This window comes from Corvus brachyrhynchos, unplaced genomic scaffold, assembly GCF_000691975.1.
Source record: "Corvus brachyrhynchos isolate BGI_N302 unplaced genomic scaffold, ASM69197v1 scaffold293, whole genome shotgun sequence".
Classification (NCBI taxonomy): Eukaryota; Metazoa; Chordata; class Aves; order Passeriformes; family Corvidae; genus Corvus; species Corvus brachyrhynchos.
In genome coordinates, this window is record NW_008237410.1 from 2,078,446 (window position 1) to 2,101,607 (window position 23,162).

General features: G+C 35.4%; 1 protein-coding gene across 1 annotated transcript in view; it reads right to left on the reverse strand.

Moving 5' to 3' along the window:
- MMP16 (matrix metallopeptidase 16) overlaps positions 1-23,162 on the reverse strand; it is a 176,023-nt gene that overhangs the window by 62,386 nt on the left and 90,475 nt on the right. The window contains exons 3-4 of the mRNA XM_008631218.2: positions 21,633-21,755; positions 14,868-15,172 (exon numbers count right to left, since the gene is read on the reverse strand). Coding sequence (XP_008629440.1) covers positions 14,868-15,172; positions 21,633-21,755 — 428 coding nt within the window. The remainder of the gene's footprint in view (positions 1-14,867; positions 15,173-21,632; positions 21,756-23,162) is intronic.

Here is a 23,162-nt window from a genome sequence, read left to right on the forward strand (position 1 = left end):
TTCCAAAGAGTATTTTATTTAATTTTTCATGTGACGTAGATAGATGTTTTCTAACTAAATTCATATCAAACTGAAATGTAAATCTGCACAAGACTTCTATTATAGTCCTTTTACCAACAAGACAGTATCTCAAAGGCAAACTTACAATTAATCAGAAATATTACGCACACACAAAATACCCATCACTTTCTGTTCGATGTAAGCAGAATTTGCATTTTCATTATTCTGTTCATTTGTACCACCACCTGACACATCCAAACAGCTGACATGCTGCAAATTGTAGAGTAAGATTCTTACTCCACACGCATACAGAAAGAAAAAAAAAAAAAAAAAAAAAAAAAAAGCTTTATCTTGTTTTATCCTTTCCAGACAGGACAGAATTTCGAAGATGATATTTCAACAGTCAGTCATAAAAGAAGATTCTTTCTCTCTATGACCTTATTACAATACAGCAGAACTGAGCATATACATTACATATGCACTTACATAAGCACCTTATATGTATATATACGCTATATTGAGAATATACATGGACCTGAATATAAATTATAGGAATACTCTTACCCAAATAAAGGTGCCACATTTTCCAGTCTAAGAAATCTTATATAGTTTCTTGACATTATCTCAACTGCCATTGGCACTAAAATTTGGTAGTCTGGTGGTTATTTTGGAAAGGAAGTTTTGCTAAAAGATGGATGGAGCACCTTTGAAAAAATGAAGAACAAAACTAATTTTTTGTCAGTTTAAATAAGAATGTATCATATAGAGAATATCCATTTTCTATATGAACTTAGTGTATCTATTTTTTACACATGGTATTTTAAACAATCATTTTTCAATAATATATCTATATATCTAGGCTTTTTCACTGTGAGAAAATACAGTGACATAAAAAATGCCTTCTTTCCCTCTATTAATACATAACACACACGATAAACTCCTTTCCAGTAGGCTTAGTGAGATATACATATATACATATATATATATGCAGACAGAATGGGAGGTACAGACAGTTTGTTATATACAAAGTTTGTGCTAATTACTCTGTGCATAATTTAGAATACCTACACCCGTACGTGTATATTTTTGATAAACTATTCTATTTTAAAAAGATGAACAGATTTGTGTGAAATTTAAAATTGCTGCCTTGAAATTTGACAAGGGCACATTCTAACAGAGCAAGGCTGTCTTCAGGTGACTCAGATCATTGATGAGACATGTTGAGAACATTTGAGTTTAGCCGTGTGTAAGTCCTTCCTGGCAGTGCTTTACAGTTTCTGCATGATGTGGGCATAATTTAGAAGTCAGGACCCCACTTTCTTTTATAATGCATATCAGTCTGTACTTTAGAAGGCAAAGACATGAAAAAGATAAGAATTTCTGATTTACTACTTAGATCTGTTACCAAGCACATTGTACAACTTTTAGTAAATTGCTTGAAATGGGTGGAATTAATTACTTTAGATATTCTTAAATTTCTTCCTATAAAAAGCATGGATATAAGAATATATCCACTTTTTCTCACAGTTTCAATCACTAGAACTGAAAAAATTTGAAAACTATTCTGACTAGTGAATCAATACCAACTTCTCCAAAGACAGGCAAGCGAAGAAGCTGGAAATGATCCTAGGGGAGGTAGAGAAGACATGAGAGTTTGCTTCAATATGATGGTATGTGTTCCTTCTGAAAATATAATGCTTATGGCTTTATTTCATGCTTTGAGGAAACCCTGCTGTGACAGGGAACCTAGCAAACTAAACAAACTCCCACATTTAGGTTGAATCTCTAGCTCCTCGGATCAACTTCTTCATCACTCAGGTCTACTACTGTATATTATTCTCAAATGGCATTCTCATTCTATTAGTAATAAGGTCATATTGATTAACAGATGGAAAAGTTTTATTTTGGGTGTTTTCATGGTCGTCTTTAGACAATAACTATCTTAAATAAATTTGGATTTTAATGGAATTTTGCATTTTTGCTGGAAAAGGTCTTCATACTAGAAATGCTGCAAATACTGTAACAGCCTTATCTATTTATACTCTTTCCTGACTTTTCTTTGTTTCTATTTTTAATTTTAGTGGGAAGAATAAGCTAGAGAAGTAATTAAAACTGTTTTCTTAAGGCTGTGAAAATGAATACATGCTGGGGTTGAAGATTTGGATATGTGCATGAGATATCACATGGTTCTCAGCTATCCTCCATGGTCTGGTCCCTGTGGGTCCTTCCTGTGAAGGGAATGTACATTTTTCTACCACTGCTATGTGGCACTCTGAGTGAGAATAAATGTAAGAGAGTCTTAATTGTGCATGAGGCCATATTAAAATTGAACCGCTGCTTTAACAAAAAAAAATATAGGGTTTGCCTCTAAGCCACTCAGATAAAGTGCTGGTTTGTTAACATGGTGGCTTTTTTTATTTTTATTCATTTACCCCTATGTCCTGTGTGTCCTCCTATGAAGAAATATTCGTAAATGCTAGGAAGAAGGTCAAAGTCATACTGCAAATATTCACAATAGATGTAATCTGTCATGGGGCAGAAATCACAGAAGCATAGAATGGTTTGAGTTGGAAGGGGCCTTGAAGACCATTCAGTTCCAACCCTCCTGCCATGGGCACGGACATCTTCCACTAGACCAGGTTGCTCAGAGCCCCATCCAGCCTGGCCTTGAACACTTCCAGGGATGGGGCATCTACAGCTTCTCTGGGCACCCTGTTCTAGAATCTCACCACCTTTTAGAAATCTGAAAGAGTCCTGAAGATCACCAAAATCCCCGAAATCCCACAACAGAATGCACATAGAATTTAATTTATGTGGCAATCTTATGTTGGCTAAATTTTTGTTAGATAAATTTTTTACCCTGTATGAGTTAAATTACTGAGAGTAATTATGATATCCTCTAAATTAAATCACATTAAATCCATCAAAACCAGGTTATTATTATTAACACACCATTGTATCTTAACACAGACATAGAACTTTGAGAGCTTTGAAACAGTGACATAGTGGTTTGTATATATATATAAAGTTTTTATATGAACAATTCTTCCTTCACTGTTATTTTTCTTTTTTAATTCACATAAAGAAAAAAAAAAGTCAAGATAGATTTGTCCATGGTTTGGGTTTTTTTCATTAAACGGGTGATAAAAAGAAATGGGAATTTTGAATCCTAATTGGCAAAGTGATTAGAAGAAAAAATCATTAAAAGTTCTCTGATCTGAAAAGAAGACAAGTTTTCTAAGAAGTCTGCAGACTTCAAAGGGAAACCTTTGCACCATATTTTAAGTTAAGACAACTTCAAACTGGGGATCCTGTATACAGAGAAAGTGACAGAAAGACAAATCTGCTACTTTGGTTTTACTTTGTTAAAATTTACTCATATGAAATACTCTGATATATTGGACAACCTCCTGCTAAGATCCTAGGATTCTATATCCATACAGCTGTATGCTCCTCTAGCTGGAGGGACCACTGTATGTCTCTCTAGAACTCGGGGAATACGGTCGGTTTGCACTAGTGACTCTTGGCACTTGTTGGCATGGAGATGACTGAGCTCCTGCCATGGAAGGGCAGCCTCCAGGATGACAGATTGCAGAGGGCAGAGCAAAGGGTGCTGGAGAGGACAAGATGGTCAGGCAGCCAAGCCATACTCCTGGGCCTCCCAGCAGAAGGAAGCCAAGCCTATGCAAGAATTTGCTTAGAGAGGAAGACGAAGGCAGGAATACGTTGTCCCTGACAAAGTTCAGGAGAGATTGGACATGAGAATGTAGACCAGGGCAGAAGTCAATCCTGGCACACTTCCCCTTCTCTGAATTAGGAGCTCAGCAGGACCCCAGCCTGGAGCGACAGCAGTTGGCCCCAGCAGGAAGAAGGGACAGTGCCAGAGGTTCCATGTTTGATGGCTCTCAGACCAGAGATTCCCACTGGGAAAGCAGAGAGCAGAACACTGAGTCACTGGGGGCACAGTTTTCCACATCTGCTCTGCCACATCCCACACTCAGGCAGGTTGGGACCATTATCTCTGCACCTCTGCCAGCCACTATGGCCAGCCCTGCCAGTGTCACAAGTGATCATTAAAAACAAAAACCAGTCAAGAAGTGACAGTTGATTATATCTGTATTTTAGTTGATAACTTTCCTGAAGCTCAGGCCCTAATATTTTTGCTGCTTCTGGTAGCACTGCTAGCTGAAGCACAGCTAACAACATTAATTCCATATAACTACCAAATCTTCAGCTTCCTGAATAATCAGTGGTAATCCCATTTCCTCATAATTACATAGTATCAGTTTCTAAACTGCATCGCAAGAAAGGTGGTCTGTATGATTCTTAGCAATGGGAAACTAAAAGTATGTTTACACATCACCATACTACCAACTATGCCTTCAAAATTTCAGAGGTGCAACCCACTCGTGAATTACCATAGTCAGACCAATACAAGTGTTTGTCCTGCCATACCAAGAGCAGCAGGGAACAGCCTATGCCTTTTCTGACTGCTGTACTGAATTGCTCCCAAAACATCCATCTCTAGGGCTGAGATAGATTTCTTTTGACCCCGGTTGGTGCTGCTATTTTGAAGTTCTTATCACTTCAGTTCTCCTCTAATCTGAAATGGCACCATTCAACATCACTGGCGGAAGTTATCTAGCTACTCAAAACTGTAACAAATGTCTCTACCTGCACCTCTCACAGCAAGAGATGAGAAACAGGTATTTCAGAACATGATTCATCTAGTTTGTTTTAGACACCTCCTTCAGGATGCAACACACCTTACCCAGGAAGACAGTATATCTCTCCTATAACTCTAAAGGGACTCCATCAGATTAACTCAGATATAAACATCAACATATGGTCAGATTAATTCCACCCCCTCAAGTCTTCAGGCTTTTGACTTAGTTCTTTTCATTTAAGTCACTGGCAAAACATTAATTATAGAAGTACAGGATATGGACTTAAGTGATATATGTACAAACCCAGGAAGTACTTATCATAGACTGACTTGAAGGAGAGACTTAAATCTGTTCACTAGAAAAAAAACAAACAAAAACCCAAACAAAAAATGTTGCTCTTTTAACTTACTTGGTTTTTTTTTATTTTTCTGCTTTCATCTTTTTTCACAACCTGATGTTTTAGCTGTATATGTTTCCAGATTTTGGAGTTAGCTGCTCAGCACTTTTTGGAACCCAAACAGTTAGGAAGTCTAAATATAGATTAAAACCATTTTGGCCTCAAGAACATATGGTTTGGGCATTTTGAAGAGAAGAATTGTCAGGAAAAGCACTAATTATACTCTAGACTTGAGAACACTAATATTGTAGAAAATCTTTCATTAGTTAATCATATACTGTTCTTAAAATTCAGATATAGTATTATCTTATATTTTAGGGTTATCTACATCTTTCTACTTTTTCAACATCCATTACATTTCTGCTTAATAAATAAAAATGTAATTAAATATGTAATTACTGTAAAATCCTTGTCTTGTTCTCTCAGGAAACCATGACAACATCCATATTAATTAGCAGCATGATTTTTTATATTCTGTTTGCCCCTAAAAAGGCAGGGGAAATGAGATGGCAATACAGTAATAATATTCTATAGAGCATCTTTAGTACTTCCTAAATCTGCTGTCTTGAAGAAAAAGTCTCCATTAAGTGGCCCTAGCAACAAATAGAGACTTGAGGAACCCTGGATCACATGGCAGTCGGAATGCTAAACCTGCTTTAAATGACTGAGATGTCCCTTTCTGTCTAAAGGGAGAATTTTACGTTCATGGATAATGCCTCTTTCCTAAATTACTGCTACTAGGAGACCAGACTTAAAAGAAAAATAAATATTTTCAAGCCGTTCATTCATTATCTGATTTTTGAGTTGTAAACTGTTTTCGACTTATTTGCAATAATAAAAGGGATTTTCTCTCTTTTTTTTTTCTTTTCTAACTCAACATGTTTGAGACATGGCTTTTCACAAGCTCTCCATAGTAAATAATCTTTCAAGAACCTGAAATTCAGTCTCTGGTGTGAAATCTCATGGCTCATCAGTCAGTTTCTCTATTATTAGCCTTAGTTTTATTACTATTAGTTTTATCATACATTTTAAAGAAATATTGCCTTTTTGTAGACTGATGGTAAACAATTATATCAATGCATAGAGGATAAGAATAAAAAGAACTGGAACATGGGGTTTTTTTCCCCTTTTTTCCCCCATTCTCTAAAAATTTCTGAAAGATGTAAGAATTATATAAAGCTCTCTCAGATTCAGTACTCAAAATCTGCTAAGCTTCTTTCTAAAAGGAGAAAAGATTAAGGTAGGAGTATTTATTTGTTTGTTTGTTTGTTGTATATGTAGTGTTAGGGGTTTTTTGTGTGTGAGAGATTGTGGGGTCATAAAAATAATCGTGAAGGGGCTGGCCCACATTTTATGTTTGGACTCATTTAAATTAAATCTATTGGCCTGAACAAAAATGGCTTCCCAATACTCTTTTCTCATATACTGCAGGGGGAACATGAGAATGACAAAAAGAGAAAAAGGAGCCAAAAACTCCAACACTGTTAGTTTCAACTTATTAATCCCTTTAACAAATATTTTTCAAGCAAATTTCACATTTTTCAACCAAATTTCTTCACGTAAACTCAATTCTCCTGATATACTAATACGAGGGTCTGATTAAATGAATCCATTTTGGGAGATAAACTTGACTTCATTGTTGCATAAACAGTCATTTGAGACAAAGACATCTTTACAATTAAAAAAAAAAACCCACAAAACCAAAAAAGGCAGTTCTTTTTCAGTGACTGTAGGTGCAAATGCTGCCAAAATTGTCTGCAAGGACCCATGCTGCCTTTCAGCTAGATGTTTCCTTGGCAGCAAAGTCGATGTAACAGACAATGTGAACTTTCCTCATTTATTTCTATGCAAAGTCAGCCAGATCCGCTTTAACACTTTTCATTAGCAGTTTAAGATAGGCCAGCTGATTGCAAACTGAGGCAGATGGCAAATGAAAGCAAGCAAGCAGGTTCTGCTGGCCCTGGTAAGTGGGAAATAACCTCCAGTTGCAGTTTGAATGGATAGCTGAGTTTGCAACTTCCCTAACTGCTCCATATAGGCTTGCAATGATCTGTGTTTACCTACGCCACGATGGAAGCAATATGCAATTTAGTGGCTTGAGCTGTGCTGCCTTTTTGGTTTGCAACCTGCATCAGGACCATCTCTGGCAATTAACCTACAGTTTAAATATCACCTTGCTTCTACAGACATGAAAAGCACAATGTAAAATGTGCATCTTAGTCTACAATCTCACTGCTTTAATTAAGAATATCACAAAGTCAATTCTCTTATATTCCTCAGCCTCTCTTTCAGTTTGCATAATAGGGCATATAGAAATGTTAGGCCAAGAAGGAAGCTGAGAGTTTGATAATGCACGTTGAGAGCCCCTGGGATGTATTAAAAGCATCTAGTCAAGCACATCTAGAAGATGGGGCTGGATTCATCTACAAGACTTCTTTCACTGACTGCCAGTTTTAAACAGATTTCCTTTTTAAAAACATGCAAATGAAGTGCTTTCCTCAAAGCCAAAGGGTGTTCCATGAAAGCAAAATCCTCCCCAAAAATTATAAAAATGAGGTCAGTACTTTACCAACAGTTAACATTTTCCATCATCTGGCTTCCAGCCAGTAGATGGGGTCCAGCAAACAGATCCTCTTCTATCTGCATAGTCCTATGTCCAATGACTGAGTCCTCACAAGCAGTCAGGGCCATTTATGATTTTTTGGATCATTTCCACCTCTTCAATAGCTGAAAGGGATCTTTCTATTCTCAAGAGCAGCTTTGCATACCATGATAATATTTTTAAGGATACAATTTATGCATCAGACGCTGGATATCTGAGAGTTAAGATTTTAGGTAAGATCTTGGAATGACTGGATATGGGACAGGGGCACACCAGAAAGTATAATCCAGGAAGGTTTGGAAAATTTAAGGACGGAGGAAGTTCTATCAGCACAAAATGCGCTTACTGATAAGGGAAAGACTGGTTTGCTTTTAAATACTGAAGACTGTGTGGTTTTGTGACAGAAAGTATTACTGGTGTTAATTGATTCCTGAATTAAATTGGATTTCAGGGAAAATGGTGAAATTAAAAGAATCAATCGTTATTCCATATGCCCACAACTTGCAAAGCTCTTTGAAATATTATCCTGGCATCTTCATCATTGTGTAATATTATAAATGTAATAGTTGGGTTTTGTCATCCTTTATAATATTGCTAATTCTCTCATTTTGCACTCAAATAGTTTCAATGTAAAATGGAAGTTGTACTTCCTTAACCTTATAATTATATATAAACAAGGCTGCAACTCAACAGTCTCGGTCTCTTTATCCTGTAAACAAGATATGACAGAGGGCCATAAAATATGAATGGAATAGATAATATTATTAGAAAACTACTTTCTTATAATACGAGCGTCCATCTGTCTAAAAAAAAAATCAGAAAGAAGTAGTATTTCACATCTGCTTAAACTATAGGACATATTGTCACAGGATGTTGTGGGTACCAAAAGCTTACACGAGTTCAAAAAGAGATTACATTGATTAATGAAAGGAAATCCCTCATAGGCTACTAAACACAAAAATATGGCCTGTGCCTCAGAAATTCAATGAGCAGATCACTGGAAGCTAAGAGGGAATATGCTGGGGTTTTATTGCCATATGTTTACCCTGCTCTTATTCTCTTCCTTAGGTATCTGTTAATAGCTATTAACTGGAGACAGAATATTTTGGAGGATAACCTTTGATCTGAACCCATGTTTGAAATTCTCTGTTTACAAGCACATACACAACTACTATAAAATAAAAATTCAAGTAAGATATTAATCTTTTACATAGTTATCCTAGTGCAGAACTAGAAAATAAGCACGTGACAACTGCAAGGTCACACTGCTTGGTTATAGATCAAATTTGATGTTGATAATTGCTTATTAAAAACATACATAATCAATTAAGAGCACTATGTTTTATAAAATTAAAGCCATGTTAACATTGTAATACAGAGCTTCCTTTGATCTGTAATGCTTGGCTTCCTTTATACCAAGCCACAGCATGAGCACTGTTCAAGACACAGAGCTCCCTTAGGAGATGGTTTTCACAACTCCACTGGTTCACATTTCCAGCAGCATATATCTCCTGCACTGTGTCAACCACACTGGCAGCCAAAAGAAATTTACTACAAGTTGATCTATGCAGTTCAGAGATCAGGATTTTCATAAATTTTTCTTGGCTGCCAGCACAGTGCCCACAGCAGAATCTACGCACTAACTGGAGTCCAAGTACATTACACAAGACACTGTATTTGCATTCAGGTCCAAGAAGCTTTTACTTGGCAATCTACAAACAGCATGGTACAAAGTGACAGGTTTGTTTGCTTGTTTTCTTGTTATAGCCTGCAAACTTGAATAATTTTTTTGAATGCCGGAGAGTTAATAAAAATAAGCAAAACTGAATAACTGAATTCTTGAATTTTTGAGTTTGTTTTCCCAAAGACGGAGTTTTATGCATACACACATTACAAATATTCCACATGTATGTAAGTAGCATGCATTAATATTCTCCTTACATGTCACTGTACACTGAACCATCTATTACTTCTGTAATGGAGTTTCACTTGTTATTATTTATTGTATGTTCTTTGATGGAAGAATGGTTTTCTGCAGAATTTCAGTATGGTACACTAGCTACCTTGGTAAATTTGCTACAGAGGTAAAAGATAATGTATTTTAGTTTGACTTCTATTTCTCTTTCTGATGTGAATATGAAGATAACAGTATCAAATTACCATTACTGATCAACTGTGTTTATCTACACTTAGTTTTTTGCCAAATATTTTCTGCTGCTGGAAGACATAGTTCTATGGTCACATTTTATCCAGTAATTGGTACATTACTTATCATGTCTAATGTGCTTGAAAACTGAGCTCTCCAGAAATCCTTGTTTTCCCCAAGCACTACTTCTAAATCTTGCCCTGTTTTAAAAAGCTGCACTTGTGCAAGTAGGTCAATCTTAAATTAATCTAGTTAAAAGTAGTGCACTCTCAATTTAAACTGGTGTAACACTCCCTTAAAATAGGTTTAGATGCATTCAGTAACTTCCCAGAAAAAATAACTGCTTTGAAAAAGGTTTAAACTAACTTAAGTACATGTGGACAGAAAAATGTGAAATCAATTTTGATAAACCAGAGCAATAAGGCTAATATGAATGTCCCTTTCAGTTTTAGTACAGAAAGATAGGACATAAGACAAGATTTTTCTGCAAGCTACTAGAAAATTTACAGAGACAGTACCTATCCCAGATGCTCCCTGGCAGTGACTTTGAATTTCATCACAGTCATTTGAAATACTGCCATTGAAGAAAATACTTTGAAAAAATATTTTTGTTGTGGGTTTTGACAGTACACTATCTCTGAAGTACTGCCACTCCTAGGGAGAAGTCATTGTCCTGTTCTGGATTTAGATACATCTTTAACTGTCCATAAATTTTTAATTAAAAAAAAAAAAAAAGAGGTCATATATATCTTCTAAATGGATTGGGGTCATGGGAACAAGGAAATGTCTCCCAAGTCTGAAGACTGGTATATTAAGATTTCTTCCTATTCCTTTTTTTCTTCTCTTTTTTTCTTTACAGTTCTTAAGTTCAGAAGAAAATAAGGATCTAAAAATTTTCTTAATAAGTGCTGATTTTTCAGATATTTACTTATGCAAATTGATTTCCATCTCCTGTTTATTCCTTTACCTTTTTACATGTTTAAGTGTAAATATTGTGGAACATTTTCCTGTAAATTCACATCCATTTTGATTTGCTGTTCCTGAACAGTATTTCTTCTTCTGCTGTATTTGCCAAGCGTTACCAGAGTTTTAATTGAGACTGCCTAGGAGCACAAGATACTTTGTAAGGTGCCTGAAGAAACCATTCTGTTCCAAATAATTTACAAAGCTAAAGCTCTTATCTCACCTGAACTCTAGATAGGCAGATCATAGAGGAAATGGAGTCTACAGTAAGTGAAACAGCCTACTCCTACAGGAATTTGAAAAGTAGTTGTCCTAAATGAGAAAATAGAAGATGAGAGCTGACTGAAGGAAGGTTATAGTCCAATGCATACACTTTGTATAAAGTATTGAAAGGATACCATTCCCTTTCCTTATTAAAAAATAAAATAGCAAAAATAAAAGGAAAAAAAGGGCATCATATTTTATCCTCCAGTTTCTCCCTCATTCCCCAGCAGAAGAAATTCTGTCCTCGTTTCCACTGCTTCCCTGTGATGCTAAGTCTATTGTCCTTCTTTCTGGCAATACTTCTAGGATCACCTGCAGGCACCACGGATGGAAATTCAGAGAAAAGACCTCCACAGCTCAGCTGGAGTTGAGGTACCAGCTGTACCCTGCTTACAGGATATTATGAAAGCAAAGAAATAGATCATTGTAGAAAGCCTGCGAGTGTAAAATTGTATGACAGGAGGTTTTTTCCTGAGCGACGGGCCCATTAGTCTTTACTCCTACAAAAGCCTCATTCATTCTTCAGAATGAGGGAGGAGTCAAAGCACAGATCTCTTCCCAGAACATGATTGATAAGATAACATACCATTGAAGTGAGAACAAAGGAAAGCAGAATGCACTGTGCAGATGATGTATTTCTATTGCAACTGTCCTTTGAGTCTAGAGGATTATCAAACCAAAGCAAAATACAAGAAAATCGACCAAACATGATAAGAAAAAACCCCACCAAATCAACCAAAAACCTGAAGTATGAAGACACGGCAATTAACTAGTCAGAATAAATTGCTGTAGTAATTAACTACACTCAGAATACTGATTTTGTATATGATTCCTTATTTGGAATGAAAATTACTTTAAAAAGGACAACAGTTTATGAAAGCATTTCAGTAAGTTGCCTGTCTTTTCTGAGGTGGACTGGTGGACTATATGTAAATTGTTTTCATTAGAACAGTACAAGGTGAAGAATAAGGCTAGAACTTTTCAAAAGGACCTTATCTTTGCATTCTTGCTGCTAAGTAAACAAGTTGCTCTGTGTTTTTGAATCTCTCTGGAATACTGGAACAGGAATCAGAGAAAATCAGCCCCTTGGGGTGAGAGTTAGTTTAAAAATAAAAATAAATCACCAAATCTTTTTCCCATTCTACTGGATTTCAAATAATACAACATGTAGGTGACCATTGGACTATTGGAGCAATGAATCTTAAAACTGACACTCATCTGGGAAAAATGACTCATAGCTAGGATAATAAATATATTTTTCAACCTTCTGCTTTTCAATGCTCTGAGACTCAGCTCAAAATGATAGGAAGCCTAAGAGAACTGTAAGTCTTTCTTTCCTGTCAATCCTAAATGGCATGCTTGTCTTCTTTCTTCCCCTGGAAATTTTTTCCAGGAACAAAAAAAACCCCCAAAACCCCCAAAACAAACAAACAAAAACAAAAACCCCAAAACAAAATAAAAACAAAAACAACAAAACAACACCCTGCATGATCCTCCAGGATTCCTAAACGTAAGCTAATCAGTAAGACAATCAGGAAAACCCGGCCTACCTGATAGCTAAAAGTCACCAATCAGACAAACCGGCACCCTGCACTGGCAGATGAAATGCACATATATTGCAATTTCTAGGGTTACAATGACAGGTGAATTTTCTCTGGACAACAGCTATTACCTATGATCCACAGTTCATACCATTTCAACAATAAAACAAACAGCTGCCAAAATTGTTCAGAGAACTTGCATTGGTAAGGTATTTTTATTAATTATCATGTATTTTTTAAAAATCTTTCTTTTTTTTTACTGTGAACATTCCATTTTAACAGGAATATATGTCCCTCAAAAAAGTATATATGAGCACACCAAAGTGCATAAGTTATTAAATTTGCAGGAAAAATTTCCAATGATAACTATTAAACCTTCATGATATAGATAACAAACCTTTTTTAATATAAAAGTTCAAGGTTCTAAGATGCATAAAAGCACAGTTCTAGCGATAGCATCAATTTATTATCCCTTGATTTTTTTCATCAAAATATATTAAAATTCTTTAATACAAGCAGTAGCTTTTGAAAACTGCTCTACAAAACTCAACCTCAAAAGCTATATAAAAAAGGAGTGCCATTTTGCACTATGCAAATTGTTTAAGTTAAAGGAGAATGAGACAGCCAGAAGTTCGCTCATTTTCATACAAGGTGTGGAACTGCTCCAAAAGAGTTATCCCGATTTAAATTGACATCCTGACTTCAATGTACACATGCCTGTAGATTTTCCTGAGTGCTTGAAGCAGTAGCTCCAAAACCACAGAAAATTGCGTGCAGTGTTGGTCTCCAACCAACATAAAAAACCAGACACATGAAATCACCTTCATTTACCCTCACAGTGCTGTGACTGAGTATGCACCTGAACTGCACAAACAGAGGATTCCCACCAGTGCTCCTTTGAGCTAAACGTGTGAAGAGGGCAAATACAAGCTGTGCAACACCACAGATTTTGCTCCAGTAAGAATCTAGGGATTGGTTCACGAGAAAAAAGGGTCTTGAATCCATTGTGCAGCTGAGGGCTTTCACAGTGCCATACACAGCTCTTGCTTCAACTGATGCTGGCACAGAGGTACTGCACCAATGGAATAGTCACAACAGCATATTTATACTCCTAAAATATTAAATTAAGGTTTTGTTGCAGACTCCAGGCTACAAATACTGCTACAGATAAAGCTCTGAATTTCACTTGGAAGATCTCAGATAAGAAAGGGAAAGGAAAGGAATTAGATAAAGCCTCTCATCATTCACAAACTCAGTGTAACATTGAAATACAACAGTTCTGCACTTCTTGTCATCCCTGTTGTCTTTTGTATGCCAGAAACATCCTATTTGTGCGTCTGTGCATCTTCTTTTGAGTATCACTGTCTGCTGAAGAGATCTGTCAAACTTCACGTAACTGGCTTAGCGAGATCTACTTGGACAACTGAAGCTACTTGGAAACAAAACCTGTCACAGCATCGAACACAGGATATGTCTACAGAAAAGCTCTTCTTTGATACTGTTTTTCAGAGATGCAAAGTTAGACTTAGCTTTAACTTAGCATTCCCAGATAATGGCAGTAATTTAGTCACATCACCTTAGAGCTTGGCAATGGCCAGATTTTAGTTGTGAAGAGTAACTTTAAAGGGCATATTTAGTCTTTATTTGGTAAATTTTAGGTACGCCAACTGCACTTATGCCGTCTTTATTTGACTATGGGGAATGTACTACTTAAGTAAATTGGATGTGTTAAAATTAACAATTCCAAAAGACATTCAAAAGTTTTTGGGAAACACCAATTCTTCTCTTGGAACTTTTCTTGCACCTTTAAGATTTGCCTTTAAATGCTGCCACTGCATCATCATAAATACAAACTGAAGACTAGGTTTTATTTTTTACATTGGTATCCACAAATTGGTGGGTAGCTGGAGGAGATCTTAACCTCTCTTATATCAGTACTAACGAATATTCCACATTTTCCCTAAACGTAAATAAGTTTGACATATTAAAAAGTGCAAAATTAATTTATGTAAACATTCAACAGTACAACATTTGAATGATCACAAAGTTTCCTAGTAAGAATTCAATGTTTTTCAAGCAAAACATGTTCTTATACTGTATCACATTTAGACAGATATTTTTCTGCCTAGGATTCAAAGAGACCGATCAACTAAATATATTTCCAAAGTAATGTTAACCTAGGAATGAAAACTATGTGACTTTAGGAACAGGGGAGCATGGAAGTAGTTCTGTTAGCCGAAAATTCATGCCACTCATCTATTTACTTTAAAATTAAATCTTCTCTTACCATCATGATTGGGATTTCCCAAAGTCCATGGCTCATCTGAGTCAAAATGAGTGTCTCCCCCAATTCCTGGCCCAGGAAAATATGCATGAGCCAAAAATCCTCCCTCCCCATCAAAGGGAGAACTGTCTCCATGAAAACCTGATGCAAAAATGATAGTAATATCCACGTCTCTCTTGCCATTTTCTAATTCAACGTAAGGAACTTCTTCAAATGTTAGAGGAGTTACATTCTGCCACACATCAAAGGCACGGCGAATGGCTTTACGAGTTTCAGCATCACCTACTTTTGGAGTGACGTTCTTTATGCTGAAAGAAACAGAGAAACATTACATAGATTAAATTTAACAGAGTGGTGACACTGCTAATATCCATTTTCCGCTAATTATTACAAGTTCTGTGCTTTTAACAAAACATGCTAGTCTGGCACTATATACTTTAAGAAGAGTATTTTTAAACAAGCTGGCGCAAAATTATGGTGTCAGTCTGTATAGCCCTTTAAGCTAGAATTTATTATGCTAGCTAGCTTACTCCCAGCAGTACAAAAAATCTTATCTTTAGAAGATTAAAAATATATTAAAATGAAAAATTCTTAACAGTGGGATAACCAGATTAATCAACCACTGACTGTTTACCTCCTGGACCACAATTAGAATCCATCACAGCTAAAGAATGTCATGTCCTTTCTGATCAAAGGAAAAGTGTTTTTAGTTAAATGAAATTTTAACTTATTAGCAACTTCATTACCAAAAGCGAGCTCCATGCTGTGACCACCAACCAGTATTCACAAAGCCTTGTTGCATTTGCAACTGGATAGATAAATTCCTTATCAGAAACAAAGCCTTTTGACTTCAATACAGGTTAAGATGTCCTTTTATGATCTGATTACATCTATAAATCTTGCATAAAACTGTAGAATCCATCAGAGAAATCATTTTATAGAAGACATGAGAAGACTCAAAAATATGTATTTAAACAGAAATTTCAGTCTTCATTACTTCTTTAAGTGCAATATATATGAGAAAGGCCAAAAAAATCAGAATTGAAGCTTAGTATCATAGTTATTAGTAAATTATAGTGAAATCATTTAAAAAAATATTTATGTATTTTCATTATTGAATTCAAGGAAAGAATGTCAATAATCAATTTAAGACTTGTCCAATTTTCTGCATCATTTCCACTTGATTCATATAGGCAGCAAAAACTCTATTAGGTTTGTGTCTGCTCTGAAACTGCTGCAATCAGATTCTCTTTGTTCATTTGACATGTGCTTGACTGAATGTCCAGCACAAATTTCAGAAATTGCATAGTTCTAGAGTACATGCAATATTTTTGTCAGTTTACAAAGCATGGCACATTAAAGGAGAACAAATACACTTTCATGAATAAATCTAGAATGATTGATTTGTTTGGCACACTAAATATGCTTGATTATATGGTACTTATGTTTATATAAATGGAAACAAATCTTTCAAGTGTAATTTTATAGATTTTACTTCATATATACATTTTGTTCATAGGTTCATGTAGAAAGCATAAAGTTACCTATTTGGACTTCCACTCAAAAATATATTATTGTACTGAGTCCAGTAGTGCTGTCTAACAAAAGCATAATTTTTTTTTAGCTGGTATGTATGTTCCAAAGACATATCAACACAGGCTATAAGATAATATATTGTAGGAAATCCACTGTTTTCCTTGATCTTTTGTTCCAAAGGTGATTTAACCAATCATTACATACTTGTGCCTATTCTATTCTTTGCCTAGCTTGTATTATTGGTTCTTGTTGTGTCTTTCTCTCTCACATACATGAACTTCAACATTTTTCCCCCTATAAAAAGACATTTAAAAGACACTTCTCCACTGCAAAGTTATTACCTTTTTATGTCTCTAAGAAATTAGAATTTTGAACTCTTTAAATCTCTTGTTATAAGACATTTTCTCCAGTCTATTAAATATTTTCTGTGATTTTTATTCAACTCAATCCAATTTTTTAATGTTATTTTAAAACTGACTCTGTCATAACTACAAAGTATTGCAGTACTGATCTTGCTGTCAGAGAGAAAATGTCCTCTGATCTGTAGGCATGACCTTACTCTACATGATGTAAATATCACGTGATTTAAAGTGCGTTTTATGATGCCCTTTCACAATTATTTGCTCATCAGTAATCTTATGATCAGTGTTGCATTGCTTTTTCTGTGATTAAAAAAATATTGGACACACTGGATCTTCTATCAGCCCTTGCAGTACCCCTCTCTGCAAGCCCTCTCTTTTGAGAATTAGGATTCTTTGAGACATTTTAATCAGCAAGTTCATAAACTACTCAGTCTGTGCCCCTTGAGAAAGTACAGCATTTTACAACCTGTCCTGTGACACAAAATCAAACCACATCACAATGGCACGCTTATACTGCCCCTACACAAAACTTGACAACGGTTCACCTGTTGCTATGCTAAGAATGTCACTTAAAAAGCTGGCAGATGTGCTCTTAGTCAATCCTGGTGTGTGCTCTCTAAGGCACGTGTGTTGCCTGAAGCAGAGCTCTTTGAAGGATTAGAGCCTCTATTATTTGCCATGTATAAGGAGTATGGCAAATGACTCAACAGGCTCTCATAGAAAACAGAGCATGTCTAGCAAAACTGAAATACTGATGTAGGAAAAGCTCATGTGAAATGTACAGCTTGGACTTTGTTGTTATGTTTTTTTGTATTTATGAATCTTACTAATTGGTCAAAGACACACTTTTGTCTTAGTAAACAGAACAAAAGAAGGGTCTTCTGCTATTATATGTGAAATAAGGAAATGGATAAAAATAGATTGGAATTTTCTATTGGTGTTAAATTGATTAATTAATTGGTCTAAAAGATTTTGACTCAAATGTTAAAACTCATTTTACATTTCTTACTTTTTCAGCACATTGAATTAAGTTTTAATCACTGATTACAAATGAAAAATTAAGCCATTGTGCTAGTTTCACACTCACAAGCTAGAGTAGACTACCTATGATAGCAGACATTTTCCATGGGATTCAGCTATTGACTTATTTTGAAATAGCATCCTACATCTCCAGATTCATTGTAAAGTAATATTTTTCAAAGCATACTTTCTGTATTAAAACTAGAGAGATTTCCAGCTTCCAAACCAGTATTCTGGAGTGGGCAAGATTATACTGAAAAATGTAGCTTGAAAGAGAAATTATATAAATCAGCAGTTATTCCTATGTAAGAGTATTAACAGAAAATAACTGTCCATTTTTAATGTGTTAAACACAACACAGGTTCAATCCCAAAAGAGCAAATACTAACACTGTGCAACACAAACATTGAAATTGTCTTGCTGGGAACTTTGCTTAAAATAATCCACCAGTGCAGACATCTGAAACCCAAATTATGTTACATTTCTTTCATGTTGTTTATCATACAACCTCCAAGGGGGAAGTACAGTAAAATCAATCTATAAAGACAGCCTATCAATTACCAGGGATACTACGACTCATCTTTTAAAAGTCTTCAGTTTAGACCTATGATTGCAACAGCAAATAAAGGCTCATATGAGCCCTTTTCTATTACATTTAGATCTACATCTTAAATCCAGCAATCACCTGAAATAGTGGTGACTCTCACAGGCAGTAAAAAAAAAAAAAAAGAGAGGCATTGGGTACCTTGCACTCAACATGTCCAGATAATGGAGCTCAAATAGAAGTGTAGGACATGACAACTCAGAACCACTCCTATTGCAAGGTGGAAGCATAGCAAGACAAAGGCATTAATAATAAAAATCCTTTATTTTCTAAGTATTACTTTCCTAGTCTCAAGTCTAATGATCATTTCACAGCAAAGTTCCAATGAGAGAAGGATTCAAAGCTGATCTTGACCAGACTGGCAGTGCAACTATATAAAGAGATTGAAGATCCTACAATTACTTTCCAAGGGAAAGTATTTTAGTAAACAAAAGGCAATCTATAAGATGAAACATTCACTTCCATGCCAATTTTTGCAAACTAATAAACTGAGTGATACTTTTTATAATTTTTGAGAGCTGTTATCCTTAGACAACCACAGCCATGTATCAATTGATAACGTTTTTTGTGATTATTGTTGGTTTTGTAGGATTTTCAGCCTGATAGTGGTTTCAAGCCATATTATATATTTAAAATACATGTCTTCCACAAGAACAATTGGATTTTATCACTGATATGCACTTTTCATGTTGATTTACTATTTCTACAGCTGCCAGAAGAGTATTGTTTTGAGAGTGTTATTCAGAAATCCTGAGTCCTATTGATTTCAGAAAAGCTTTGGGTTTTCCTTCCCTTCCCACTCCCTCCTGAAAATATCCTAAAAGAGAAATTATCCATGTTTCACTGACATGTTTTTGGCTGCATCAGCTTCAGGAGCCTTGCGAGATTGTCAGGATATACCTCACATGACTGTGTAAAATCAGTAATCTGAGATTTAAATAGATGAAAGAGCAGGAATTTCAACAGAGTAGGTAAAAAGATGCAGTCAGTAATCTGTTTGAAGTAAGACAGTTACAGATCTGCACTCGATATGAAACTGTTAAATTGAAACACACATAAAATTTGAATAAGTTGTTGACACAACCTTTTTATTTTCATTGATGTAAATCAAATCTAAACTGTTAATATGTTCCCAAAATGATATAATAAATGTTCGAAAGGTAATATGTGGCCAAAAAATACATTATTAATGTAACTTCTAGTTATAATTATAAGTTGCTTCTTTGAAGTTCCATTTTGAAATTTTGCAGAACTATTTCAGGTTGAAAAATTACATGTTGAAAATAAAGAGAAGTTCCATGGCAAGGAGGGGGGAGGGGAGCTTGCTTTTGGGAGTATTTGCTGTGGGGTATTGGTTTTGGTTTCCAGAATTGTAAGATGTAGCATACACTGAAATGAGAGAGAGCAAGCACACTTCAGACTACAAGGTTTGACTGGCGAGGAAGGCACAGAATGCAGCTGGAAACCTGCAGGCTGTAAAGAGACTGAGGAGTGGCACAGAGAAAAATAGAGCAGATAAATGATACTAGAGATACGATTAAAATTTTAGGAAACAAAGCAAGTTTCATTCATTTAACAAGTCATAAGCCTGTAAGCAGAGAATTGCTGAAGAGAAGTGTGTAAAGAATCTTAGTTCTTTTTTTTGGTCCTTATTTGCTTTGGGTTATTTTCTAATTCAAAAAGATAATGGAACATTTTTCAAAATTCTAATCAAATTTAGGGTTTCTATTTTAAATGTATTTTGTATTGTAATTCACTGCAAAAAATATTACAGACTTGTTCACTTCAAAGCTCTGTTTGACTGGAGGTCTTGTCAAAGTGAGAGAGTGAACATTTTCAAAGAGGGGAGGCAGGAGATAAAGAACTGCTATAAATTCTTCAAAGTGAGAAAGATCACTAGATAGTTGTCACTTAGTTTAATACTGGGCACCTTCATTTGTTATTTGGATTAATGCCTTGGGTGACAGTCCAGAAGATATACAAGTGGTAGGATTTAGACTATTGTAAAAAATTCTGTGAAGAAATAGGGAATCAGACTGTACAAATCAGAGTGGTAGAAAACCACACATCTTAGTAGATGACCATGTATGCCTCCTAAGTGTGCACAGACCGCATTTAAATTCTAAAATGCAGATAAGTGTAAAGTGCTGTAGGTGGGCATTCTTATTCTAACCAACTATAAATTACATTTACATTAACAATAAAGGATTCCAGCCAATGCAATATACCAACCCCAAGGCAGTCGGTTGTCTGTTGGTTGATGTTATATCAAAATGTAATGAGTTAAACTAGAATTCTCTAATTCAGCCATAAACAACAGTAGTGACATAGAGTTACTAATGAAACTATCTCTTCACCAGGGTATGAGGAACAGTCTATATGACCATTAGGGCTTATGAACTTTAAATTTAGTACTTGTATGGGTTGATGAATATTGGCGCCAGTTAATGAATTTGAAAACTATTTTATCCCTCAGAAGCTACCCCTGTTGGATATTACAGGAATCCATGATGAGACTGTGTAAATTTTCCAACAATCTATATTGGAATCCTTGGTTTGCTGACAAATGATAGATTCTATATTATATATATACACTTATACACACTTTCTCTGGTTGAAAGAGCTCTAGAGAGTATACCTTGAAAGTTTCCATCTAACTTTCCCTCCAAGGCCTCAGTGTGACAGCAGGCACACTGTGCTAACTACATGCCAGACTCAGGAGTTTAACAGATGTACTGCCCTGCACACACCCCTACGCCCATCATCACCTACGCAGGAAACGGTCGGGTAAGTGACTCATCAAATTATAATCAAATTAATTTGTACTTAGAACAGACCCATGGGCACCTACATTTTGCAGAGACTGACTCCTTTCAATAACCTATTTTACATACTTAAATTAGAGATCTGAGTTTCATTACAGCACTCCTAGCTTCAGAGCATTATTATCTGAGAAGCTGCCAAGAAAGTTGAAAGGTAACATTAAGTACATACTGGGTGTTAAATTGATGCTGTAAGCTTTGGAGAATTTACTGGCTACTAAATATGTGCAATTTTAATGCAAGAAAACAGCTTGGTTTTTATATAGCACATACACACTTATAAGAGGTATCCATAGTAGCACTTTTATATCATACATTAATAATAAACTTCTCAAAATATTGAAAAATATTCAGGAATTTATATTTAAATTAAAAGTCATCACTATTAGTGACATTTGTATACCTATACAAATATCTTTAGTACCTGTAAGTGATATGTTTGTGTTGCCATTTCTGTCCTGTTAACGCGTAGCGTTTCCGACGAATGTTAAATTTGGAGCTACCTCTTGTTTGGTCAGGCACACCACATCGAGGTTTCTTCATCCAGCTGCAAGAAACAGCACCACACAATTAAAGAAACGTGAAAGGAAAATCATAACCACTGCATCCAACTAATAAGAACATGTAATTATTTGTATATATAATTTTATTTAACATATAAACTAATAAAAACAACAGACTGTTGGTGATCTTTTAATTCAAGATACTGAAATTGCTAACTTTATGATGCTATCAGGTTCTTCTATCTTCCTCTTTTTCCACATAATGAGAAGTTGCAACATTGCAACTGTAAGCTCCTAATGGAGATATTTAACTCGGGGATTATGCTTAGAATATTTAATGTTCTGCACAAAATCAAGCTGAAAAAGTCTAAATCACATACAATAAAAATGACCATTGCAGCAGCACCAGACTTCCCAGAGAGATGCTGTATTTCTACAGTGCTCTTCAATATTTCAATGTTTTCCAATACTTCAAAAACTTTAAATCTGCCAGCATTCAAAATATATTGTAATTAAGATGATATCTAATTCAAAAGCATAATTTCTGCAGCAATATCCTTGATCTGTTTCTCACTTGTAGTGTAAGGCACTATCTAGTTCAAACAAAATTCAGCTCAAGTTATTATTTTATATGAGTTGAATGGCTGCAGGACAATTTACCATCAGGAAGAGAATAAGACTGAAGTCTTTTACTGCATAAACAAAAGACAAATCTCCTCTGTTACTTTTTCTGGCTCATTGAACTATATTTCTATCATGCCAAACAATTACTTACGTAAAAGCTATAGTTTTCCAATGGCACTTACCAGAAAAATAGTCATACCCTATATTCAGGCTTTCATGGATGAATTTCTGACCATTAAACTGGCATCGTTTTATAAATAAATGTACATGCATCAGCTGTATATGTGTGATTGGATGACAGAAAAGTAATTTGAAATGTCATCAGAAAGTAGATTCCCTTTAAAACATGCACAGGTAATAAAAAACTCAAAAAAAGCAAACAGTCAACCATCAACCTCATTTTCATAAATGTGTGTGAAGTGGTTTCAAAGTACTTCTAGTACAGCTAGACTTGTAACACTTCATACATGCTGTAGCTACGGATATATAGCAAACTGTTTTTCAAAGACACAAGTAGGTGTTAAGCTCACCAGCCTGTGGGAAAGTACAAAATTTTCTTGATAGTACCAAGATGGCACTACACTCCACTTGCACTGATAAGAGCTATAGAAGTGCCTGCAAAAACTCTGATGGGTGACAAATCTATTGAGTAGTACAAGTGAGGAACCCAAAACTCATGAATTTAACTGCCTTAACTGAAGACATCAAGTTCACAATTACGTGTTTCAAACAAGAAACATAGAATGATTTGTTCTAATTTCTAGTAAGAATACTTATGCATGGCACATAAAACAGCTGATGTGCAAGGAAAACAATCTTCTTTCCCT